Source organism: Strongylocentrotus purpuratus, unplaced genomic scaffold (assembly GCF_000002235.5).
Source record: "Strongylocentrotus purpuratus isolate Spur 01 unplaced genomic scaffold, Spur_5.0 spur5_scaffold_21, whole genome shotgun sequence".
Classification (NCBI taxonomy): Eukaryota; Metazoa; Echinodermata; class Echinoidea; order Camarodonta; family Strongylocentrotidae; genus Strongylocentrotus; species Strongylocentrotus purpuratus.
This window is the reverse complement of record NW_022145607.1, coordinates 42,520,512-42,545,212: the sequence shown is the minus strand read 5'-3', so window position 1 is coordinate 42,545,212 and position 24,701 is coordinate 42,520,512. Positions and strand designations below refer to the sequence as shown.

Below are 24,701 nucleotides of genomic sequence, written 5' to 3'. Positions count from 1 at the left end.
GATAGAGGCAGAATAATAAGAAAATCAGGTGAGTGAAAGTTTGAGCAAATTCTGAATGAAAATAAGAAAGTTATGAATTATTGAAGTTGTGATCAATCAAATACAAATTGGCAACTCTGTGACTTTTATACGAGCTCTCCTTCATTTGCTTTGTGCATAATATTCCATAAAATCATGTTTTCTTCGTTATTGATGACGGAATATATATTTGTTCCTTGCAGGGGGAGTATAGAAACATATTTGCAATTATTATATTTAGGGTGCATGTATGGTTGAAATTTTTCTTGAGGGAAAATGAAAATTGTATATTTTTTTAGTACTGAGCAAATGGAAGTTGAGCTCGCACATGATACGTCATAGAGTTGCCAATTTGTGTTTGATTGATCACAACTTCAAAAATCCTAACTTCCTTATTTTTAATCGGAATTTGCTCAAACTTTCACTGACTTGTTTCTCTCATTTTCTACTCCTATTAAAACTAACTTAATTTCAGGGTGGACTTCCCCTTTAAGTATATATCTCTATGGTTCGATCCAATGCCAAGCTCTCTTTCCTTCCCAGAATTCCTTAGTCGTCCTTTCTTCCGCTGAAGCCAAGATGAAGTAAGAACACAAATAAATATGCAATGGAAATCTCATTTAATCTATCAATATGAGTAATAAGACATGAAATGGTTATCATTTTACGTTAAATGAGTGTATGTTAATTCCAGAAAATGTTTGTATTTTTCTTTTCAGGGTTGAGCTGTGTAATTTTAGTGGACTCAAAATCCATCCTGGCCATGGCCGTCGATATGCAAGAATCGACGGAAAGGTACGTACGTGGGATATATGTATTAGAAGTAGTATAATCAACGTGATCACTTGTCTAGTTCTATTGCTTGAAACGACATGGAAACAAATCTTTTAAAGTTATGCTGACTTAGAAATGTATATTATCGATGGCTGTTAATGTAGGTTATTTTTTACTAGGGTTGAAAACCCCATAACGTAGTGTAGACCAGTCTGTAGCCTGTAGGTGACAATTTAAATGACGAGCACAACGTTTCTGTCGGCACGATCCCGGCATCTCCCTTCCACAGCCCTCGGCCCGGGGCGGCACGTCCCCTGAGCTGCGTGGCTTGGCCTTGGCTCATTGGCCGTGGACGTTGTCGCCCTGACTCGCCTGTCCACGCTTGCCTTAGCTAGCCAAGGACCAGGTGACGAATGTGAAATATGAAATATGATTGTTTTGTAGGGTCCTAGGGCTAGACTATTTGGGCAATGAAGAAACGTGGCCCTGCCTGAACCGAGTCGAATGACTGATCAGTGAATGATGGAATAAAAAAATGCGTTGACTGTTGCGTGTAATCGCTTCTTCCATCAAGACCTAACTCCGGGAAGCTCCAACACCGGCGCGCAGCGTCGGAGCTTCGGTCAAACTGTCGTGGTGGCTCCGAAAAAAAAAAATGGGGCGACGTTATCGTTAAAATCTGCAAAAGGAGTACTTACAATTTTTACATCATAGGGTGCACGACTTCTCAGGGCATAACAATGATCACTTGAATTTATAATTTGAAGAAGTCTTCGATGGGAAAAAAGGGTTTTTCAGAGCACTACCCAAACGACTATTCCATGTTGCAGCGTCGATTCAAAATGGCGAAGAGACTGTACGCATGCTCGGCAGAGCCGCAGAAAGTATGAATATTCATGCTATCGAGTGCCGATCGCTCGAAATTGCTGAATATGCACGACTCGAACAAACAGAGTCCTTCTCAACCTCGTGCATATTCAGCGATTTCGAGCGATCGGCACTCGATAGCATGAATATTCATACTTTCTGCGGCTCTGCCGCGCATGCGTACAGTCTCTTCGCCATTTTGAATCGACGCTGCAACATGGAATAGTCGTTTGGGTAGTGCTCTGAAAAACCCTTTTTTCCCATCGAAGACTTCTTCAAATTATGAATTCAAGTGATCATTGTTATGCCCTGAGAAGTCGTGCACCCTATGATGTAAAAATTGTAAGTTCTCCCTTTGCAGATTTTAACGATAACGTCGCCCCATTTTTTTTTTTCGAAGCCACCACGACTGTTTGACCGAAGCTCCGACGCTGCGCGCCGGTGTTGGAGCTTCCCGGAGTTAATCAAGACCTAGACCTATGATTATGAAAAGTGTCAGCAGGGGCACTGGTCCGAGAAAAAGGATTGTTCGCTTAAACAAGGATTAACTTTGTAAACCTGCACAATCTGGTCCTAAAAAATAAATATTGTCTGCATTTTGATTTTTCTGGACAATGCTCAGTAGGGGCGCTGGTCAGAGAATAAAGCTCGTCTTCATAAACGAAGATCGTCTTTGTAAACGCGGACCAATGCGCCCTCAATAACAAGGATCGTCTGCATATAAGCAGATGTTCCATATTTTTGATCGGCACATTGGCGACGCAAAAAACTGATTCCGGAATGATTTTATTCATGCATTTTACATCGACTTTGTAGTATTGTACAGAGATCTTCACATTATGAGCAATAACTCCTTGGGAAGACGGGACAACCCATAAACGGTCAACTAGGGTTATTTTCCCCTGGGGAATCCAAATTTGGCATTGCTAGCGGGCAGCTCGGTAACCCGAAACCCGCAGATCGCTGATGAAAAAAAAACGTCAGCGAAAATGCAGACGTTTCTTGTTTATGAGGACGCATTTTGTCTGCGTTTATGAGAATATCCTCGTTTGTGAGGACGATTCTCATTCTCGGACCAGCGCCCCTACTGATGCTGCGATGATGCTCCATGTGATGTAGGGTGTCTGATCACGCACTCAGTTTTGTGTGCTAAAATCGTTTCCATAGAGATTGTACATATCCATATTCAGTCCATATATCGTCGCTGTTTTCACGAAGTGACAGTAGTGAACAAAAATTGCATTCACTTTGCGTTACGATTTTCCTCACTACCGTCACTTCGTGAAAACAAGGACGATATGCATTGCAAAATTGGTCAATGTTTTTATTACCAAAATGATATTCAAACCAATACTGCTCGTGATCCTGAAGGTGATCGAGTTAAGGAGGGGGTTTTCGGCCACTTTAGACAAAATCCTATTTTTTGGACTCTTTTCTTCCTATTTATTATCATTTCTTGTTCAAATCATGAAGCAAATACTAATATTATTTAAACAAAAAAAAGAATCCCAGAAAAAAAATCATGAACTGCCATGACAATACTCATTTCAATTTTCACTGTTTCGAAAACAGTTATCTGCCTAGCGAGACAGTTTTCGGTCGCATGTACAAAGTCAATAGGAAGCGCGCATGTGCACGCTGTGCTTTTCCTCGCAGATCTATAGCACTAGCGGGTGGAGCAGGTATCCTACGCCGGAGCTTGCCATGCCGAAAACTATCTCTGCGGTGAATCGGAATATGGAATCTGAATTAGACAGAGATATCGTGTGTGCGCTGCAGTGTCCGGCTGCATTGATTTACTACATGCAATGAGATACTTTTGAGCTTGCGACTTACACAAAATCGGGCCCTAAATCTGAAAAATACATGAAATAAAGCTCATTTTAAGGTACCCATATTCCCTACAGACACGCGTAAGATACTTGATTTTTTCAGATTCGGGTAGTGGGACCCCGCTAAAATGTGATATTTAAGGATATATCTTCCATTGCAAATGTGGTTCTTGCATGGTATGGTATGTGTCGGAATATGTGTCGGATATGTGATATGCTATTATGTGATTTAGTTTACCGTATTTACCGGCGTAAAGGCCGCACCGCCGCATAGGCCGCACCCCCAACTTTGACATTTCGTAGAGAGAAAAAAAAAACGGACCAAAGAAAATAATCATAATTTTCTCGTAGAACTCTATTATTCCTACAAACTAATACCAAAATTATCAATCATTTTTATAAATTTACAGGAAGTTTACCTAAAAAATTATCGTAATTTAGCAAATCTTCATCGATTTTTAGGCAGATTAGCACATTCATTGGACACTAGAGGGCGCTTTGCATGCATACAGAAACATGAATGGCCTGCCATAACCAAGCTGTGGCCATAATGTTATCCGGTCTTACCCCTATCGTACCGCCAAATGGAGAAAATAAACAAGCTTTTGTATTGTTATTAGAGATCTACCGAGGTTAGTTTGTCGCTTTAATTAATTAGATAGTCTCAATTATAATTCAGAATTATCTTACTGAAAAGTTAAGAACACCGACGATTGCGCTGTGAATCTCCGAAGCTGCGTTGGATTTGTTGCAACTCCCAGCCCAGTAGCTCCCCACCACAGAGTGTGTGAGCGAGGTATGATTTTGGTTACCAGGCCATGCGCTGTCTAAGCCAATGACATTTTTACAAGTACGATTTTTAGTACGAGTTTCTGGTCAGTTTTCTTCTTATTTCTTTGGTTGCACAACGATTAAAAAGATAACTTCTTCAAATTTGCTGCTGACGTGGTTCAGACTAGATCTTGTCCGATGTGTTTTCAAGTCAATTTTGTTAATATATTTTTTTGTATGAAGTTGCCTACAAATAATGGACGTGCTGTTTTGACTTGCGATTTTTACTGTTTCGGCGTATACGCCGCACCCCGACTTTTTGATATTTTCTCTTCCAAAAATACTGCGGCCTTTACGCCGGCAAATACGGTAAAGGGATTTTACCATGCATCCAATGGAATGGCCGAAAACTGTCGACGGTTGATTACCTCATCCTTTACTCTACTCAATAAGTGAGGTGACATATAAAAGAGCAGGTTTTTTTTTCCATATTTCACAAAGGGGCTCACCCCTAAATTCTAAAAATTTCTTGATAAAAACAGTGATTTAAACATTGTTTCCATGGTAACTCGGAGATTTACCATTTTCACGAAGTAAGCCCCCGAGGGATAAGTTCGGCCAGCTGTAATTGTAAGGAATATATCCATGAGCTTATTTTTTTTCTCTAGTCCCAAGGGATCACGAGCAGTTACAGTTTGAAAATACCCTTTATGTACTTCATGCTTTGCATATCGTGCTGTGCAGCTTTCGAGCTAAAATTATAACTCTGCGTGTACCACTTATTGTCCATTCTGACCAAATTGCTATGAATATTGACTAGATTGAGAGGGGGGGGGGCTGTATCTTTTGAAAGCAGTCAAGAATTTAACCAGAAATGAGAAAAATTGATAAATAAGATTGATCAAGATTACTTACCTTCCAATTTATTTATTATGCCAACCGATATTTCGTTCAATAGGAGGGGGGGGGGGGGTGTCACTTTTTTTGTCACCCTTTAGCCTAACTTTTTTTCTTTTAGGAGGGGGGGGGGGGGAGGTCACTTTTTTTGTCACCCTTCAGCATAATTTTTTCCTTTTAGGGGGGGGGGGGGCGGTGGGGAGTTCTCCAAAATGCACACATAAAAAAAATTGAAGAGGGGGGGGGGGGGTATTGTAAACTAATTGTTGCTAATGATAAGTTAACAACATGCGATTTTCATTATTACAAACACACTGACCTTTTGCTCATTTATACATATGTACATTTATATCATTTTTTTAGACAATTACTTTTGTTCTACCTGCTAAGCTCCACCCCTAAAAAACCCCTCCAAAATCCAATGACTTTTGTGACATCATGCCAGTCATTCATCAGTCGGCTAGATGAACAAAAGACATTGGTATGTCCCTTCCCATCAACTGACCACTTGTTCACAAAAGACAGTGGTAAATGTATGTCCTCACCCACTGAGTACCTTATTGCATTAGCATCAATTGCATGTTTTCATGTAATAGCCCGTTGTAACTCTTCTCACTATGAACATGACTGACAAAGAAAGCGGACAAAATATACAGTTCCTCAGGTAGACAAAGGATCATCCCTTCACTGCTATTATGTACAAATGTGTAGAACAGGTGTCACATGCATATTCACCTTTTTACATAATAGCAGTGAAGGGATGTTCCTTTGTCTACCTGAGGAACTGTATATTTTGTCCGCCTTCTTTGTCGTCATGTTCATAGTGTCTTTTCATGGTGTTGCTTGAGGATTTCTGACATAGCAACTGCTTAAAATGTTATTGAATTTTGTCAGTGAGTAGGCATTGTATACAAACATGCAATGCTACTGTGAACAGGTGGTCAAAAGGCAAAAGATATGTGATTTATGCAATATTACAGATCAACAAAAGTCAACATGAATTTGTAATTAAGTCACCCTTTAAAACGAGATCCGGCAAAGTGGATTCCCCAGAAAAGAAAAAAAGGTCGACCCGTATTGACTTTACACACCAGACTTTTGCTGAAAAAGGCTCGTATAACAAAAGAAAAAGGTCAATCTGTATTGACTTTACACGCCGGACTTTTGCTAAAAAGGGGGGGTCGCTTGGAACACGCATATGCGTACCCTAAATAACACTGAGTGGTGGGGCCGGAGTTGATTCTGCCTGAAATGTAAATATGAACACAAAAGAAGCATTCCGCTGTGCCAATTTGATACTTCTCTTACAATGGAAGGAGATGAGTTAAGAAAATTAGTATACCAAAGTGCTCGTTTGGAATACGCTGACTTAAGTGAATTCCCTGTGCACAGGCATTTTACACTGGGCTTTGATGGCTACCGTGTGTAAGACTGGCTCTACTTGGGGAAAACTCATCAATGTGACATGTTTGCAATCACTTGGTCATATTCTAACATTGCATGACTATTTTTTTCTCAGTTGCAGACAGAATTCAAGTAAAGGTTTCAAAATCACGATTCCGTGTATTTTTCTGTCATTTTTTGCTATTTTTAGGAGTTATTCATTTTGTTAATTAATGATTTTTAAATTATTCTTTTTTACCTTGAGGGTCTCAAGAAATTGCCTTCTGTTGTGGAAATTATGGTAAAATTTGTATCATTATTGGCATGTCTTGTGTTAACCATAAATATATGAATTTTTGATGCAGGTCTTCAATTTCATCAATGGAAAGTGCAAGGCCTCATTCATGATGAAGCGCAACCCGCGTCGCGTCAACTGGACGGTTCTCTACCGCCGCAAGAACAAGAAGGGTTCCCAGGAGGAGATCACCAAGAAGAGGACACGCAGGACCACCAAGTACCAGCGTGCCATCGGTGGATCTTCCCTGGCTGATATCATGGCCAAGAGGAACCAGAAGCCAGAGGCCAGGAAAGCCCAGCGTGAACAGGCCATCAAGTGAGTTGAAGTTTTGTGCAGGGTCTTATAATAAAAAAAGTAATTGTATCTCAATTGAATTCTAATATTGAGAGCATTGGCATTTCCATCAACCTTGCCACAAGCAATAAAAAGGGAGGGGGGTTAGTACTAAGGCTACGACAAGTACTAGCGCTGTTAACATCTACTGGAGTATGATTTAGACAGGCGCCATTTTTTATATTTTTTTCTTCAAGTGTAGATTTGTGCCCCCCCACCTGGCACTGTTCCGCCTGTCGCTCACCCATGCCCAAAAGAGCACCGGCAGGGTACCGTGAGTCGGGGGGAAATTTGTCATCTTTAGTTTTAAAAAGAACATTGTGATGTCACTATTATTGTGATAAGTTCAAAGGCACCAATCGTTCCCTTCAACTGCAACTAGCAGTAAAATCGCGAGTCATGAGTATGAATTCATTAGAAATATTGCCTCTGTTAAGAATTTTTGTTATAGAAATAAAAGAATCATTCTTCGGTGATTCTGAAAGCTATTGGTCTCCGCCAGTGGTTCAGAACCTTTTTATGCCTCCGCCACCGAAGGTGGTGCCGGAGGCATCATGTTTTCGGGTTGTCCGTCCGTACGTCCGTACGTCCGTCCCGTTTGACTGTTATCACAATATCTCAAGAACCATTTAAGATTTAAACTTAAGACTCGGGAATAGTATTTATCACCATAGGAAGACGATCTGATTAGATTTTGGAGTACGTAGGTCAAAGGTCACAGGTCACAGAGGTCAACTTATGAAATTCCTTGTATTGAGTTTGTTGGCGCGATATCTCAACAACCATTTGAGATTTAAACTTCAAACTTAAGGATAGTATGTATCACCATAGGAAGACGATCTGAGTAGATTTTGGAGCATGTATGTCAAAGGTCAAGGGTCACAGAGGTCAACTTATGAAATTCCATACATTGAGATTGTTATCATAATATCTCAAGAACCACTGGAGATTTAAACTTCAAACTTAATGATAGTGTGTATCACCATAGGAAGACAATCTGATTAGATTTTGGAGCACGTAGGTCAAAGGTCAAGGGTCACAGTAGCCTTTTGACAAGGCCTCGTGACTCTAAGCGGCTGAGATGAGTCTAGATACCCGGAGTGAACGCGCGACCGAGTGACGGAACGTCACGAGGCCTTTTGGAAAGTGGGTTTCACTGCTGCGCATGAATTATTCATAGATACATATTAACATGCCAATACGCCTACTTTGGATTTATTGACCAATCAGAACGGCGATCTCCCAGTTGGCCTTAGCACGTACGTAATAGTTCATAGCATGTAGGTCCATGTTCGCACTACGTAGAGTTTACTGTGTGTGTGTGTGTGTGATGGATACTACTATGCTGACGTCGTGCGAGGATACGTTCGCTGATTGAACGCTCCATTTTCTGGAGCGAATTCTAGTCGGAAACAAGGGTTAACATAAGAAATCCAAATCAGATTGATAAAGGCCACTAGGATGGGCTCCTCGCTCTCGCGTTCAATTGGGTTTTCGCGATTAGTCTCGTTTTAGTCGCTCGGCGTTTATCAGACAAGTGGCCTTGTTTAAAGGCTAGGGTCACAGAGGTCAACTTATGAAATTCCATACATTGAGATCGTTATCGCGATATCTCAAGAACCACTGGAGAATTTTCACTTCAAACTTAAAGTAGATATTCATTGATTTTAAAAACTAACTTTATTTTCCTTATTGCAAAGTTGAAACTTTGATTCGACAAGGTTATCAAAATTCAATGCTTGGGAACAATCCAAGTAAAAGATTATTATAAATTACAAAACGCTTAAATACAACCCCGGCATAGCACCTGAGAAGCTCTCCGAACGCTGCTGAGATATGTGAGATCACAGTATGGACATGATTTGCACAAGCAGACGATGTCCCATGACATCTCACACATTTTCAGTGCCTGTGTTTTCATCTTCTCTTAAGTTCTTTCTCTTAGTTCACTACCGTCAGGCTAAATGTATAATTTATTGCCTCACTCTAAACCCTGCGCATGGTTTTATTTTGATGACAAATGCAGCGATACAAAAATAAAGGAATCTGTCGCTTGTAAACAAAATAAGACGCCATTGTATATTCAGCTGCACCCACCGCGGTATGTTCGGCGGTTCAAGAGGGAACAAATGCCGTCCTTAATATCATTCCGGGCGGGTTTCAATTTGAAAGTCTGGTTTTTTTTATTGTTAATTAACCCATATCCTGTGTATTTACAAGCAAAAGATTTTAGTCACCAGAATCGGGGCATATCCACTTTTGAATGGTTTGACATGCCATTACATTTATATACACTAAACTCATTATAATTTGACAAATAATAGCTTTTCAATTATGTTCATTCTTTATGGGATGTCGTCTGCTTGGGCAGTATTGGTCCATATAGTGACGTCATTAAAACATCGTTATTTTTCCGGCGAATCTCTCGCATATCCCAGCTGCTATGGAGGTGGTTGTATTTGTATTTTTATAAATCACCCGATATGTAGTTGACCTAAAACTTGTACGATGGCCATCTGTTAGCTTACCAGTTTCTAGTGATACATTAGTTGACACATTTGTGATTTTCTTTGAATTTCACCTTTAATGATAGTATGTATCACCATATCATAATATCTCAAGAACCACTGGAGATTTAAACTTCAAACTTAATGATAGTGTGTATCACCATAGGAAGACAATCTGATTAGATTTTGGAGCACGTAGGTCAAAGGTCAAGGGTCACAGAGGTCAACTTATGAAATTCCATACATTGAGATTGTTATCATGATATCTCAAGAACCACTGGAGATTTAAACTCCAAACTTGTTTAAATTGCTCTATGGCGGAGGCATCATTTTCGACTGCACGCAGTCAAAATTCCATCTAGTTTTTTTCTCTCTTATTGAGCTCTGGTATAAATTATGGCTTAGATTGACTCGATTGATGGTAGAGTCTGGCATAAATGGGGATCTCCACCCTGAGGGTTCTGAGTAGACAAAATATTCATAGAAGGCATTCAGTAGAAGACGTCTTGTAACTAATGAGCTCTTTGCATTTGTTATTTCAGGGTTGCCAAGGAAAAGACCAAGGCCAAGAAGGCTATGAAGAAGTCTACAGCTCCACCCAAGGTAAGGATTCTATTTCAATCATTTGAATGAAACTAGCTTCAGATATTTGCAGGCTAACACCAATCCAAATTAAAATTAAAAAAAAAGAAGGAAATCTTCACAATGAGTAAGGTATTAATTAACATCCTTGTGAAATATTAGGATCAAATGCATTTTTTAAACAAAAGAAAAAAGAAGATTGTTTAACATAATTTTTTAGACTTGGAATCGTTCGACTAGTAGAAAAAATGTCAAATGTTTTATTTTATTATTTTATTTTTTGTATTGGTAACAATCTCTCTGATGTTTTGTAGGGCAAGCACATGCATTGGGAATCCGTACTCTCTAAATTAAGGCTGCGACGGGGAGTCGATTGCTCGAGTACCCGCACGGTTTACAACTACTCGGGTACAATTTCTCGTACCCGAGTATTCGACCGCAAAAAAAAAAAAAATGTCCAGGCCCACGCTTACCCGTGCCAGGGAGAGCGGCGACCGCTGGCATGGTACCGTCGGTAAAAATGTTTCCCAACTCAAGCACTGTGAAACTCGCCTTTCAGAAACTGGGACCAAATGTCCAGATTTCTGTTTGGACTTGGAGGAAAATGGATTATTCTGCCATCTTTGGTTTTTAAAACAGCATTGTTTACTGTTATTATTCTTATTAAATTGGCGCCTTCAACTGCAACTCAAAGTAAAATTGCATGCGTTTTCGGAGAGGGACCTGGTAAAATGCCGAGTGGTAAGGTAGTGGCAAAAAAAGAAAAAAAATCAAAAAATCAAATTTTTTTTAAAAAAATCAAAATTTAAAAAAAAAATTAAATAAAAAATCAAAAAAATTATAAAAAAACATGGCGTCCGAATATTTGAGTATTCGCTTGTGAGCCTGGGAGTGTACTCGGGTACCTCATTACACTGTTGTGCACAGCCTTACTCTAAATGAGCGAAAGAAAAAACACTTGCCAACAAAATATTGTGTTACTGTTGCTTGCATGGGTTTACCATCTTTATTTGCCATTGATAAGCAGGCAATTTTTTGTTGTTGTTAAAGAAAGCAAAGATTTAGGAGGGGGGGGGGGGTTGGTCAGCGGTAAGCGGAAACTGAGGGATCTATTCATACTATACAAACAACACAAAAAATTTTGTAAAATGTGCAGTTCCATCCTCTTTTAGGCCCTGAAAACCTCAAATCGTCGGGCTTCATATATTGTATTGAATTGAAAGTATGTATGTCGCACTTGCATGTTTAGGTACAGTTGTTTTGTATCTCTTTGTGGTATATGAATAACACCAACTGCTTTCTGTGAGCTAAAAATCTACCCCTTTTCTTCCCCTTTTCTTCCCACTATTCCAGGCGAGGGCAGGCGCCAAAAGCAAGGCACAACAGAAGGTGAAGTCAGCAGCACCACGTATTGGCGGAAAGCGATGAGCACATTGGAGTTGGAGTAAAAAAAAAGTGTACAGGTTGCCGGAGTGAATAAATAATTCCATCTGCAATGCAGTTCACATTTTTGTCATGTTGTTTTCTGTGTAGTAAGCCTTATGGATGGAGTTGTTTGGAGATTTTAGAATGCCACTGTTTACATACGGTAGTACATGTGCATGTATCTAATGTATGCTGGTGATGTGGTTGGAAGTGTTTCATAGAGGACCGGTACTATGGTAGTCATGTACAATTGTTGAGCTTCGACTCTTGTGCCATTGTGTCTGATTTTTGTGTGCTGAAGTGACATTGCATGATACGAAGAAGGGAGATATGTTTTGAAGATGTTATGCCCGATGAACAAAGCCTACACGAGGAGAATTATTTGAACAAGCCATTCTTGTGATGTCTCAACCTGATCTCTAAATATGCGGTGGATTTGATAAAATGGAGTCACGATGTATTGTAAATGTATGGATGTGTTCATAATGACAGGGTGTTTGATTAATGGGATGATGATTGGAATGGCTGTGAAGGGAAATGGGGGGGGGGGGGTGGAGTATGCCCCAATCCCTCCCTTCTCTCACTTTCCTGCAATGGAAGGAAGAAATGGCAAAATTGATGATTATGATAGTGGTGTAATTCATGATGATGGTGCTGATAGATGTATGATTTATTTACAAATATGACAATTTATGATCAATATGGTAATGGTGCTAACAGTGTTAATTATAATGATGGTGATGGTGATGATGGTGATGGTGATGATGGTTGTGATCATGATTGTAGCAACAGTGATACGCATTAGCTCTAAGCAAGTTCTGCAATTCAAGGTTTAGCGTTGATATCTCTCGTTATTACATGACTGTAGCAGAGCCTGCTCATTCCCCTCAACGATGTCCCATTTGTAATGATTATGTAAATCAATGTGCATTAAGCAGGGCTCCCACTTGGCCGAGTTGGAGCCTCGAGTTGTGGTGAGCTGGCGCGATCTTATGGCAAGCCGTGTTATCATTATAACATATTTCTTGATATCAAGAAATAATTGTACGTTGTAAAGCAATGGTAATTCTTGTTATCAAGAAATGTGTTTTAATGATAAAACTGCTTGCCATAAGATCGCACCAGCTCGCCACAACTCGAGGATCCAACTCGGCCAAGTGGGAGCCCTGCTTAACATCTAAATATGAAGCCAAGTCAAAAGTGAAATTTTGCAAAATATATTGTTATCTCAACGTTAAATTCTTCATTGTGTTTAATGGCAACGGTGCATTTTGAAATATTCTGCTTTTGAGTTTGCCCCATATTCAGGTGTATATGTACTACACATTCCATAATCATTATAAATGGGGCATCGTTGTAAAGAAGAATAAACAGGCTTTTCAATTATACTTACATCCAGTATAATAATATAGTAACAAGAGAGATAGCAACGCTCAAACTTGGAATTTCAAAACTGTTTGTGAGGAGTTTAATTGATACTCTTTCTGTCCAAGAGTGCGATAATGTTGATGAACTCACTAGTGCATGGTAAACACAGGGTGGAAGCTCTCACCATGGAGGAACTCGTCTTATGAAGAGAGAGAGAGAGGGGGGGGGGGGGGGGGGGGAGTGAGAGAGAGAGGGGGGGGGGTGAGTGAGAGAAAGAGGGGTGAGTGAGTGAGAGAGAGAGAGGGGGGGGAGAGAGAGAGAGAGAGAGGGGGGTGAGAGAGAGAGAGGGGGGGGGGGGGTGAGTGAGAGAGAGAGGGGGGGGGGGGTGAGTGAGAGAGAGAGAGGGGGGTGAGTGAGAGAGAGAGAAAGAGGGGGGTGAGTGTGAGAGAGAGAGAGGGGGGTGAGTGAGAGAGAGAGAGGGGGGTGAGTGAGAGAGAGAGGGGGGGGGGGGGAGTGAGAGAGAGAGGGGGGGGGGGTGAGTGAAAGAGAGAGGGGGGGTGAGTGAGAGAGAGAGAGAGGGGGGGTGAGTGAGAGAGAGAGAGAGGGGGTGAGTGAGAGAGAGGGGGGGGGTGAGTGAAAGAGAGAGAGAGGGGGGGGGGGGTGAGTGAGAGAGAGAGAGGGGGGTGAGAGAGAGAGAGAGAGAGAGAGAGGGGGGTGAGTGAGAGAGAGAGAGGGGGGTGAGAGAGAGAGAGGGGGGGGGGGGGGAGTGAGAGAGAGAGGGGGGGGGGGTGAGTGAGAGAGAGAGAGGGGGGTGAGTGAGAGAGAGAGAAAGAGGGGGGTGAGTGTGAGAGAGAGAGAGGGGGGTGAGTGAGAGAGAGAGAGGGGGGTGAGTGAGAGAGAGAGGGGGGGGGGGGTGAGTGAGAGAGAGAGGGGGGGGGTGAGTGAAAGAGAGAGGGGGGGTGAGTGAGAGAGAGAGAGAGGGGGGGTGAGTGAGAGAGAGAGAGAGGGGGTGAGTGAGAGAGAGGGGGGGGGGGTGAGTGAAAGAGAGAGAGAGGGGGGGGGGTGAGTGAGAGAGAGAGAGGGGGGTGAGAGAGAGAGAGAGAGAGAGAGAGGGGGGTGAGTGAGAGAGAGAGAGGGGGGTGAGAGAGAGAGAGAGAGAGAGGGGGGTGAGTGAGAGAGAGAGAGGGGGGTGAGAGAGAGAGAGAGAGAGGGGGGTGAGTGAGAGAGAGAGAGGGGGGTGAGTGAGAGAGAGAGGGGGGGGGGTGAGTGAGAGAGAGAGAGGGGGGGTGAGTGAGAGAGAGAGAGAGGGGGGGTGAGTGAGAGAGAGAGAGGGGGTGAGTGAGAGAGAGGGGGGGGGGGTGAGTGAAAGAGAGAGAGGGGGGGTGAGTGAGAGAGAGAGAGGGGGTTGAGAGAGAGAGAGAGAGGGGGGGTGAGTGAGAGAGAGAGAGAGAGAGAGAGGGGGGTGAGTGAGAGAGAGAGGGGGGTGAGAGAGAGAGAGGGGGGGTGAGTGAAAGAGAGAGAGAGAGGGGGGGGGGGTGAGTGAGAAAGAGAGAGAGAGAGGGGGGGGGTGAGTGAGAGAGAGATAAAGAGAAGAGAGAGATAGATAGGAGAAAGAGAGAAGGGGAAGGGAGAGACAGACAGACAAAGAGAAAGAGGAGAGAGAGAGAGACAGACAGAGATAAGAGAGAGAAAGAGAGAGAAGGGGAGGGGAGAGAGAGACAGGCAGAGATAAAGAGGAGAGAGAGAGAGAATGAGATGGGGATGCAGGGGCGGTTGCGGGGAAGAGGGGGGGGGGGGTAAAATATTGAGTGATTACGTAATGGAAATTGAGAATAAGAATTGTGCGTTTAAAGGCCCAATGTACTACTTTTAGCTACTTGCTCCCTCTATATAGAAAACAATGCCTAATTGGTGACCATTGGTCCCCATGATCCTCTTTTTCTTATGTTATTTGAGAGCCGAGTTGATGAGATAGCCACCTGTCAGTGACCTTCCTGGGTGGTCTAATCCCTCCTAGCCAAACTAGTACAGATGGGCTTTAAAACTCAGAAGTAGGCACAAAGTTGTCATTTTGTCTCATGTAATTTCAAAGACAACGTTTACAAATTATTTTGTCAGAGGAATAATCACAATATTTTGAGTTGCCTCGATCTATTCATCATTATCACCGAGAACATCATTCAGCAACAAAAGAACAATATTTATTTTCTCAAATAATTTCTTAAAGGAATTCGGTATCTTTGCCTCAGATATTAAACAAAAATCCTGGATTCAACTCATGCTGCAATCATGATTATAAAAGTTTAGGTCGGTCAGGGATCCAGTGATTTTTACAAGCCGATCGCCTGTCTGATTATCAAGATATTATGATCAGAAATCGAAATCTCAAAAACCGTTTTCCAATTGGTTATTATAACACTACAGTCTATTGGGAAAACGAGTATGTTAAAACAGTACACTCGATTTTTACTTTTTTGAAGCACTTCATATATTGTATTGTATTATATATTTATATAACCTTGAGGGGTATATCAGAAATATTGACCAAGCTCAGATCATATTGCCCCGAGTCGAAAGACGAGGGCAATATGGTCTTAGCGCGGTCAATATTTCTGATATCCCCCGAAAGTAAAGCCAGTCAATATTTTTATTGTTATCCAAATCAGACATCTAGAGCAAATACAGACATCCACCATGACAATCTCAAGAACTGAACAAACTTTGTCAAACCAACACTATGCATCCAGTGCTTGAATTTTTTTTCGATACACTGCAAACAGTGTGTATTTGGTGTGATTATTACGTCACAATAGAGTGCGCGCAAAGTGCGTAGGTTCTCGTACGCATTAGATGCGCAATGAAAATGCGACGCGGTCAATACAAGATGCTCGGATGCGAGACCGTGGAAAATACCAAGGTATATTTTCACTCGTCTCTTCACGCAAAGTCAATACGCGCAGGGAGACCAAGGAAAATACAAAGAATATACCCCTCCGTTCCCACTGCTAGTGAAAACTAGGGCAATACGGTTTTGTAAATGACCAGCTCAGATGTCTGATACGGGTAATAATTATATAATATTGACTGGCCTTGAGGGGTATATCAGAAATATTGACCAAGCTCAGATCATATTGCCCCGAGTCGAAAGACGAGGGCAATATGGTCTTAGCGCGGTCAATATTCCTGATATCCCCCGAAAGTAAAGCCAGTCAAGATTTTTATTGTTATCCAAATCAGACATCTAGAGCAAATACAGACATCCACCATGACAATCTCAAGAACTGAACAAACTTTGTCAAACCAACACTGTGAATCCAGTGCTTGACAAAATTTTCGATACACTACAAACAGTGTGTATTTGGTGTGATTATTACGTCACAATAGAGTGCGCGCAAAGAGCGCAGGTTCTCGTACGCATAATATTAATAGATGCGCAATGAAAATGCGAGACCGTAGAAAATACCAAGGTATATTTTCACTCTTCTCTACACGCAAAGTCAATACGCGCAGGGAGACCAAGGAAAATACAAAGAATATACCCCTCCGTTCCCACTGCTAGTGAAAACTAGGGCAATACGGTTTTGTAAATGACCAGCTCAGATGTCTGATACGGGTAATAATAAACTTTATTGTTGTACTGTACATCAATATTGATAATTCTGAAGCGCAATTTGTTTAGGGCTTCAATATTACACCATATCACAGACACTGCTGCCACGTAGGGCCATGCATCTCATGATCTCAGATTAAATATTGTTAAACAATGCCTTTAAGCAACTCCAAAATTAATGCTCACACTGCTTGGTATAGGTAAAGGGGGGGGGGGGGGGGAGGGGGGGGGGGGTAAGAGGACACTTTTTTTTTTTGGGGGGGGGGGTCTCGAAATTTGAAAATTTGACATTTTGTTCCGTTGGGGGGGGGGGGTAAGGTCACCTTTTTTAGGTCAGCCATTGGCAATTTTTTTTTTTTTTTTTTTTATTACAAAAAACAAAAAACAAAAGGGGGGGGGGGATTCACAAAAATCATACATATAAAACAAAAATCAAGGGGGGGGGGTTAACCCAAACCCCCCCCCCCCCCCCCCCCCCTGCGTACGCGCCTGATGTACATACATTTGTGAATTTTTAAAGTGTAATGAGTTTGAATAAATTCAACAAAAAACATCAACAACATAAACAGATAGTTTTAAAGATATGAAAAAGTATAATCAATGACCTGTACGGTGGGGGGGGGGGGGGGCGGCTGAATAATGTTTTGTGTCGCAGTAGGACGATGCGGTTGAAGCGTCTAACCATGCTACCGACGTGGGGTCCAGGGGTACGCCCCCGGCCATCAGCCTTGAATTATCAGCTTTCGTCTGACTCATGTGCTTTTATAATTATGGTGTCTCACATTAGAGACGTGGACAAAATGGCTAGTTCGTTCTTTGGTGAAATATGGTCTTCCAAAGGAAAACCTTTTTACTCTTTTTGTCGGTTTTATTCGCCCCTTACTTGAATAGCCTATGCTAGTCCTGTTTGGAATAGAGGACTCACTTAAAATCGATACGAGAGATTGGTGAGAATACAAAAAAGAGCGTTTTCGTAGGGATTATAATGACTATAAAAATGCACTTGATGAATCTGAACTCCGACCATTCAAGGTAATACAAAGTTTTGGTCTGGGGTCATGGATTGGTTCAAATGAACATATTCGAAGCATATGTGATTCTACAATATTCAGTGATCGTTGTCGCGGTTGAAATCGAGTCTAAAGTTATGAAATTGTAAATAATAAATTATGTTGTATAATTATGTTGTATAAATTATGTTGTATAGCTCCTTCTCAAGGCCAATATTAATTGAGCTATAAAAAAATGTCTCTTGACTAAAATCGACCGAATTGCTATTCCCGTTTGAAAATTATATATCACAACTACATATTCTGAGATTTTCATTGTCGCAGCTACCATTGTACGACCGTAGGCGCTATTTGAAATTTATCAAAATCTAAAGGGAGCACCGGTAAATTTGGATATTCAATTTTACTCGAATTTGACAGTGTTTTAGGGGCTAAATTTCTAGTGCTTATAATACATCCTCAAGGGCATCCAAATATATCAAAAATGTAAAGAATCACTATCCACCCATTTTTCAAAATTTTCCCAAAAGTTTGAATTATACCTTTAAGACAAAAGATGCAAAGAATTATGTGTAACGTTCTTTAAAAAAATCATTTTCACTCACTGATCAATTTAAACAATTTCTCCCACATAAACAATGTACTAGAACACTTAATGATTTAAAGAAAATTCCGAATTTTAAATTTAAAACAAGTCACAAAATAGTCATATTCATTCATTCAGTCATTCATACCAAATTCAATTCGCCTGTATACTAAAACTTAATCATACAAGTATGCTCGTGTTTATATTCATCCTAATAATTTATCATTTTAATGTCTTGATTTATGTACATCCTTTTAATGATGTAGTACATTGTACCAATATGTTTGAATGATTTAGTACATTGTACCAATATGTTTTAATGATATTTAATTGCTATTTGAACTTTTGAATTTGTATAATTATTTCAAATACCACTATACTCACAAATGCAATATTGAAATATGAAGAACTGATAAGATATCAATTCTCTTAGTCAATATGTTAGCATATAGTTATGTTTATACATTTTATTTTTGAAATTATGTTCATCAACTGTTTTTCAATGGTTTATGGTATATATAGGCAGTAGCAACATGACAATTAAAACAAAAATAACTAAATGTTCCGTAATTTTTACAATGTATATATTTTCATTTTGTGTAATTCATGTGCAATTCAGTTGTGGAACTGTCATTCATGAACGCTGCAATGAAATATCATTTATCTATTTATCTTTCTAAGTACTCTGATATATTTGATCGCAAATTTGCACATGGATATAACAACAAAATTCGGGCAGGCTGTTTTATCTTGGGGATATTACCACTTTGATATTTATTTTATTTTGACTTTACATGCCTGCCCATAAAAGATATGCAGATTTGTCGGATCTAGGCCCACTGTAACAGTGATATGACCAAGAGGAACAAAATTTTTATAATGACAATTCATTCTACACCGGCACGTACCGTATTAGTATTATCACGCCCATAAGGCGCAGTGCGCGCATTGCCTAAGTCTTTGTTAAGTCACAATTGAATGCGCCGAAGTGCACATGCGCACACATACCATGTCAACGCAATTTCACAACAAATATCATTGGCACATTATAGCTATTCCTATACATACATTCGAGGCAGCAAGTCAAGAATCTAGCTGATAAAGAAAATCTTCTGCAAGAAACAACAGGAAACAAATTTCAGTATGGGCGGAAAGAAAAGAGAGCCAAAGAAAAAATTGCCTCCACTTAAAGGAAGGAAACCCCGCCCCACTACTCCACGTCCTGAGCCTCGACGTGAGATAACTGATGATGAAATTGACGTGTATAAAAGCAATATACAACAGATACATCGGGATTGTAAGGGCACTTTTATTACTTGATTATTATAACCCTGGTTTAACACATTCGCGAATATCTTAGCTTGTTCATTTAATTTGTCTTTATATGATGTTACGGAGTGGGATGAATAATTATGATGTTTTTGTTTGATGGTGGTACTACTTTATTCAATAGATAGCGAATTGGGAGGATGGGGGGGGGGGTGTTGCTTACACTCTCGCCCCGAAGAAATTGATATTCTTTTAATTCGGCGAGGGGTGGGTCATATGTATCCCCGGTGAAGCTGTATTACTCTTCTTTCTATGACAGTCCGTTCTTTGCATATTAAAAACTTAATAAGGGCTCTATTAAATACGAGATGACCATTGGCTAAAACTCATTTTTAACTTTTTTGTTTGTTAACAAAACAAAAAAATACTGGGTTAAAACTGCCTAATACGAAAGTTGGTATGTGTCCGACTTATCTCGGAACTTCGTCAGACCCAACTTGTTTGATTTCTCCTGAATTTGTAGTAAAAAGTGATCGCGATTGGCCAAATTTAAGAATTATTCATATTGTGTATAAGAGTGCCCCGAAATTAGTTTGACACATGACTGCCCCCATGTTATTGTTAAAGCATTATTATGTTAATACATTTTTGTTTTCAGAGGGGGGAGAGCGAGAGAGAGAGAGAAAGAGAAAGAGAAAGAGCGAAAACTGCATATAATGTAGGCAGAGAGAAGGAGAGAGAGAGAGAGAAAAAAAAAGAGATCTAGATAGAGAAAGAGAGAAAGATGGATGGAGAGAGAGAGAGAGAGAGAGAAAGCTGTATATAGACAGAAAGAGAGGAAGAGAAGACAAAAATATGCTTAAATTAAATGCTTTATGTGCACAGAGAGAGAGAGAGAAAAAAAAAGAGGGCGGAGGGGGGGGGGGGGGGTACGGATTATATATAAAATAATGTCCAGCTTATTAATGGTCTATTTATTGATTTAGTAGTCAAAGTTCAAAGGCGCCTTGGTAACATTTTTCAGATGACAGATAGTGGTGTTAAGGTTGTGACTTCAATGCTAGACGTGAAAATAATCTGAAAATTTGAGTGAAAACGGAACATTATTCATGGTTCAAATTGGGAAAAACTGATCTGATCGATTCCTTAATTCCCCTAACTATATTATTATTATTTAATTACATTTTAGGTAAATAGAAATCGTCACAAAGCAATAAAATAGCTTTACATTCCATTCCAGACATTTAAGTGTTGACAGATTTTTTTATAGCCTGTTTTATGTCTTTTTTCATAATAAAACGGTTGGGAAAATTCAAAAATGGTTGGGAGAATTTACTGTTAATCACTGTTAGAGGGTGTCATACATCGACTCCTACAAAGAAAACCATAGATATCTTAGTGGTTTGAGAATTTTTTTCAGGATTTTTTGCATGTCAGAGGGTTAGTACAGTAGAAAGAATATAGTAAGTAACATTTTATACAAAAATTAAGCAATTTTTTTTCATCAACCTTCAACAATGTTACCAAGACACTTTAAGCATTTAAATTTCTACCATAAATGGGTGCATAAAACACAATTTACTCATATGGGTCTGATTATCGAACAAACCACAAATACTAATGATGATGATAAGAAAAATAATCATGTGGAGCATTAATATATAGGCCTTTATATACAGTCCCAATTCTTTGTAAATACACAAACGTCGTGTTTCCAGACGTCCAGGTTGGTAATCCGGACAGCTGTTTTAAATCAGTAATGTGAAGAAGTTTACAAACAATTTCCGTAAACCTTTTTACGACGGAACCATTTACGACGGAAATATCTGGTTGATGCAAAATTTTCAAAAGTGTCTGCTTTATTTTTGTTAAGCGTTCGGACACACAACACCCAACATAATTTTGTTAAGTCAATTACAAATGGGAAAGCATATGACACAGATGATCGTAAAAGCTTTACAAAATGAAATATATTATGACATAACAAAGGCATTACGTAATCCGAACAAGGTTTCCGAAGGCAACCTAATAGGCTAGTGAACCTTTCCTATATAATTTGATTTCTTGAAAGTCTTTCTAATTTTGTTTATACGGAACAAAATGTTTATTACTATTATCTCGTTTCCTCAACCCTTCAAGATGGGGAGCTACTCGAAGAAGAATATGAGATGGTGCATCCACGGAAAGAGCGTGAAGCTCCACTGCCACCTGTGCCGTCAGCACCAATCGTCTCACAGAACAACGCCCCCATGACCCCTGAAACCGTGGCGCCTCAAGCAAGCGCTACCACTACTACCTCCACCTTCGTCACTACCACGCCCTTGCAGCAACCGCCTCTTGGACCACGCCCACCCACCGGCCCCAAGAAGAATAATATGCGCAATCGTGGACGTCCAGTAGACTGGAAACGAAACTCTGGCATGGTAGGTTCAAGGTTTTAAAATAAATATCAAAGTCAAAATAAAGATCAAGTTATATCCATACAAAACATGAAAAATGCAACAAACCGCAAACGGAAAAAATGGTACAATGAAGATAACTTTATAACACAGGACAACTGAATATTAAAGTAACATCAAATGAATTATAATTATAGTATGTATACACAAGTTGTTCTTATATGTAAAGATACAGTTTATTAAAACTTTACAAGCATGCAGAGAATCTGTCGGGGATAATAAGGTCAATCCCCATTCTTATGATGTGACCTTTTAGGCAGTTGCCTCTTTTTTTAGAATGGATTCTTATTATGCATGGTTTACTCGAAACCTAGCGGTCCATAATAGTAATACCCCAAGCAGGATAACACTCATGTACATTAACGAGAATGGAAGGAAGAGGCTGACTCTTAGCGTTCCATATATAAAATGCCCACCCGAAACCACTTGCTTGGCCAAGGTCTAAAACTTGTCTAAACTTAGTCCGCTTAATCATTATTTTTGTGAAGGTGGATATCAGTCCGGAGAAACCGGAACTGATTTCCTTTGATGTGCCTCAAGTTCTGGCACCACGCCCTCCGGTACTGGCACCACGCCCTCCAACATCAAAACCAGACGGCAACCGCAAACACGCCAATCTGGCACCACGCCATCCGACATCAAAACCAGACGGCAACCGCAGACACGCCAATCTGGCACCACGCCATCCAACATCAAAACCAGACGGCAACCGCAGACACGCCAATCTGGCACCACGCCCTCCAACATCAAAACCAGACGGCAACCGCAAACACGCCAATCTGGCACCACGCCCTCCAACATCAAAACCAGACGGCAACCGCAGACACGCCAATCTGGCACCACGCCCTCCAACATCAAAACCAGACGGCAACCGCAAACACGCCAATCTGGCACCACGCCATCCAACATCAAAACCAGACGGCAACCGCAGACACGCCAATCCGGCACTATAATGTGGGGTTGTTTAGCTGTATGGTTAGTACTCAAATGAAGACACATAGAGAAACATCAGAGTGAAGTTGCAATCCAGCATGACTGGTTATATTGTGTATATAAGAGCCCATACACCACAGTGTACATTAACTGTGTGTATGTGTGTATAGCATGTAGCATTGAGTCAATGTATTAGATCACATATTACATCCCCCTTACAGAACAATAACTGAGTCCATAATGTTCAAACTTGAAGTATCCAAAGATGAAGTCCTATCAATAAGTCAATTTTTCTGGCTTCTTGATTACCCGGCCACTGCGGGTGGTCTGCTGGTGGTTGGGGATTGGGACAGGGTTTGGGGCAGGGTTTGGGGCAGGGGTTGGGGCAGGAGAACCTCTGATGACCGGCGTTGGATCAAGCGTCATCTCTTCGCGTGTACGAGGATCGGGTGTCTTGGTTACCTCCTCATCATGATGGATACGCCTGGGCTCAATATCAGCGAGGTGTTGCCGGTTTCTGCGTAGCACCCTTCCATTAGGCGTCTCGACGAGATATGACCTAGGCTCATGGCATTGCTCACGAACAGTAGCTGTTATCCAGTGACGTGATGTCTGGTCTTGGACTCTCACAAGCTGCCCAGGTGAGAGTGGTGCTAGGTCATGGGCTGATTTGTCGTGATGATACTTCTGGCTCTGCTGTCGAAGCTGCATACGATGGTTAACATCATCACGACCAGGGGAGTTGTTGCGGATTCGAGTTGGTAAGTTGTCCTTCATCTTCCTCCCGTAAAGAAGCTCAGCTGGGCTTGGTATGCGGCTGTCAATTGGAGTGGCACGGATACATAGTAGAGCCATGTTGGGGTCGATACCACTCACTTTAGCTTTCTTGAGCGTATTCTTGACAGTTTGAATCATTCGCTCAATGAAGCCATTTGACCTGGGGTAGTGGGGAGAGGATGTAACATGGCTGAATCCCCACTGTGTAGCAAAGTCACTGTATGTTGAGGAGTCAAAATGTCTTCCGTTGTCGCTAACGATTCTTTCTGGAACTCCTTGTTCTGCGAACACCTGACGGGTCGCATTGACTACTGCAGCACTGGTACACTCTTGAGGCATTTTCCGGATGAAAGGAAACTTTGAGAAGTAATCTGCAATGATGAGATAATTGTTCCCTTCAAAGTGAAATAAGTCTGTACCTAAGACTTGCCAGGATCGTGTAGGTATCTCGTGCTGGAGAAGAGTCTCATGGGGCTGCGAGGGTTTGTACTCTTGGCAGACTGAGCAGCCTTTCACCAGGACCTCGATATCGTCATTGATTGATTCCCAGTACACAGAAGCCTTAGCCCGAAGTCGTGTCTTCTCGATACCTTGATGACCTTCGTGAAGCTTGCTCAGTATGTACTCCCTCATGGAGTGTGGAATAAGGATTCGTTCACCATTCAGGATCAGTCCATCCTCAACTGCAAGTTGATCTCGAAAGGCCCAGTATCTCTGCAGCTGCCGTGGTAGCTCACGTCTCTTCTCTGGCCACCCTTTCACAATCACCTTCTGTAGTGCTGCAAACTCTGCATTCTTGGCTGTTTCCTCCTTCAACTGACTCAACCGGTCTGGAGCAAACTGTACAAAGTTGATTTGCAGGTCAAGGTGGATGTGTTCTGGAGGACCAAGAGGACGTCTGGATAGGCAGTCAGCTACTGGTACATCCTTACCAGGCTTGTAGACAATTGTCAGCTTGTATGGCTGTAGACGAAGGAGCATACGCTGGAGTCTAGGTGGGGC

General features: G+C 41.1%; 2 protein-coding genes across 2 annotated transcripts; both read left to right on the top strand.

Moving 5' to 3' along the window:
* The first annotated feature begins 484 nt into the window (after window positions 1-484).
* Window positions 485-11,762, top strand: LOC587551 (60S ribosomal protein L24). The gene is made up of 5 exons (XM_030994862.1): window positions 485-602; window positions 738-813; window positions 6,908-7,155; window positions 10,223-10,283; window positions 11,616-11,762. Exons 1-5 carry the CDS (start codon window positions 598-600, stop codon window positions 11,688-11,690), a joined length of 465 nt encoding a protein of 154 aa, XP_030850722.1. The 5' UTR covers window positions 485-597; the 3' UTR covers window positions 11,691-11,762.
* Window positions 11,763-21,698: 9,936 nt separating this feature from the next.
* LOC115927981 (extensin-like) lies at window positions 21,699-22,942 on the top strand. Its single transcript, XM_030994414.1, has 2 exons — window positions 21,699-21,953; window positions 22,478-22,942. The coding sequence occupies exons 1-2, from the start codon at window positions 21,699-21,701 to the stop codon at window positions 22,940-22,942; spliced, it is 720 nt and encodes a 239-aa protein (XP_030850274.1).
* The last annotated feature ends 1,759 nt before the right edge of the window (window positions 22,943-24,701 follow it).

Bases quoted from the DNA above. Each gene is read 5' to 3' on its own strand.
- LOC587551 (XM_030994862.1), top strand. The intron at 814-6,907 runs GTACGTACGTGG...TTTTTGATGCAG, and splicing joins ATGCAAGAATCGACGGAAAG to GTCTTCAATTTCATCAATGG. The intron at 7,156-10,222 runs GTGAGTTGAAGT...TTGTTATTTCAG, and splicing joins CAGCGTGAACAGGCCATCAA to GGTTGCCAAGGAAAAGACCA.
- LOC115927981 (XM_030994414.1), top strand. From the start codon at position 21,699: ATGGTGCATCCACGGAAAGAGCGTGAAGCTCCACTGCCACCTGTGCCG. The intron at 21,954-22,477 runs GTAGGTTCAAGG...ATTTTTGTGAAG, and splicing joins GGAAACGAAACTCTGGCATG to GTGGATATCAGTCCGGAGAA.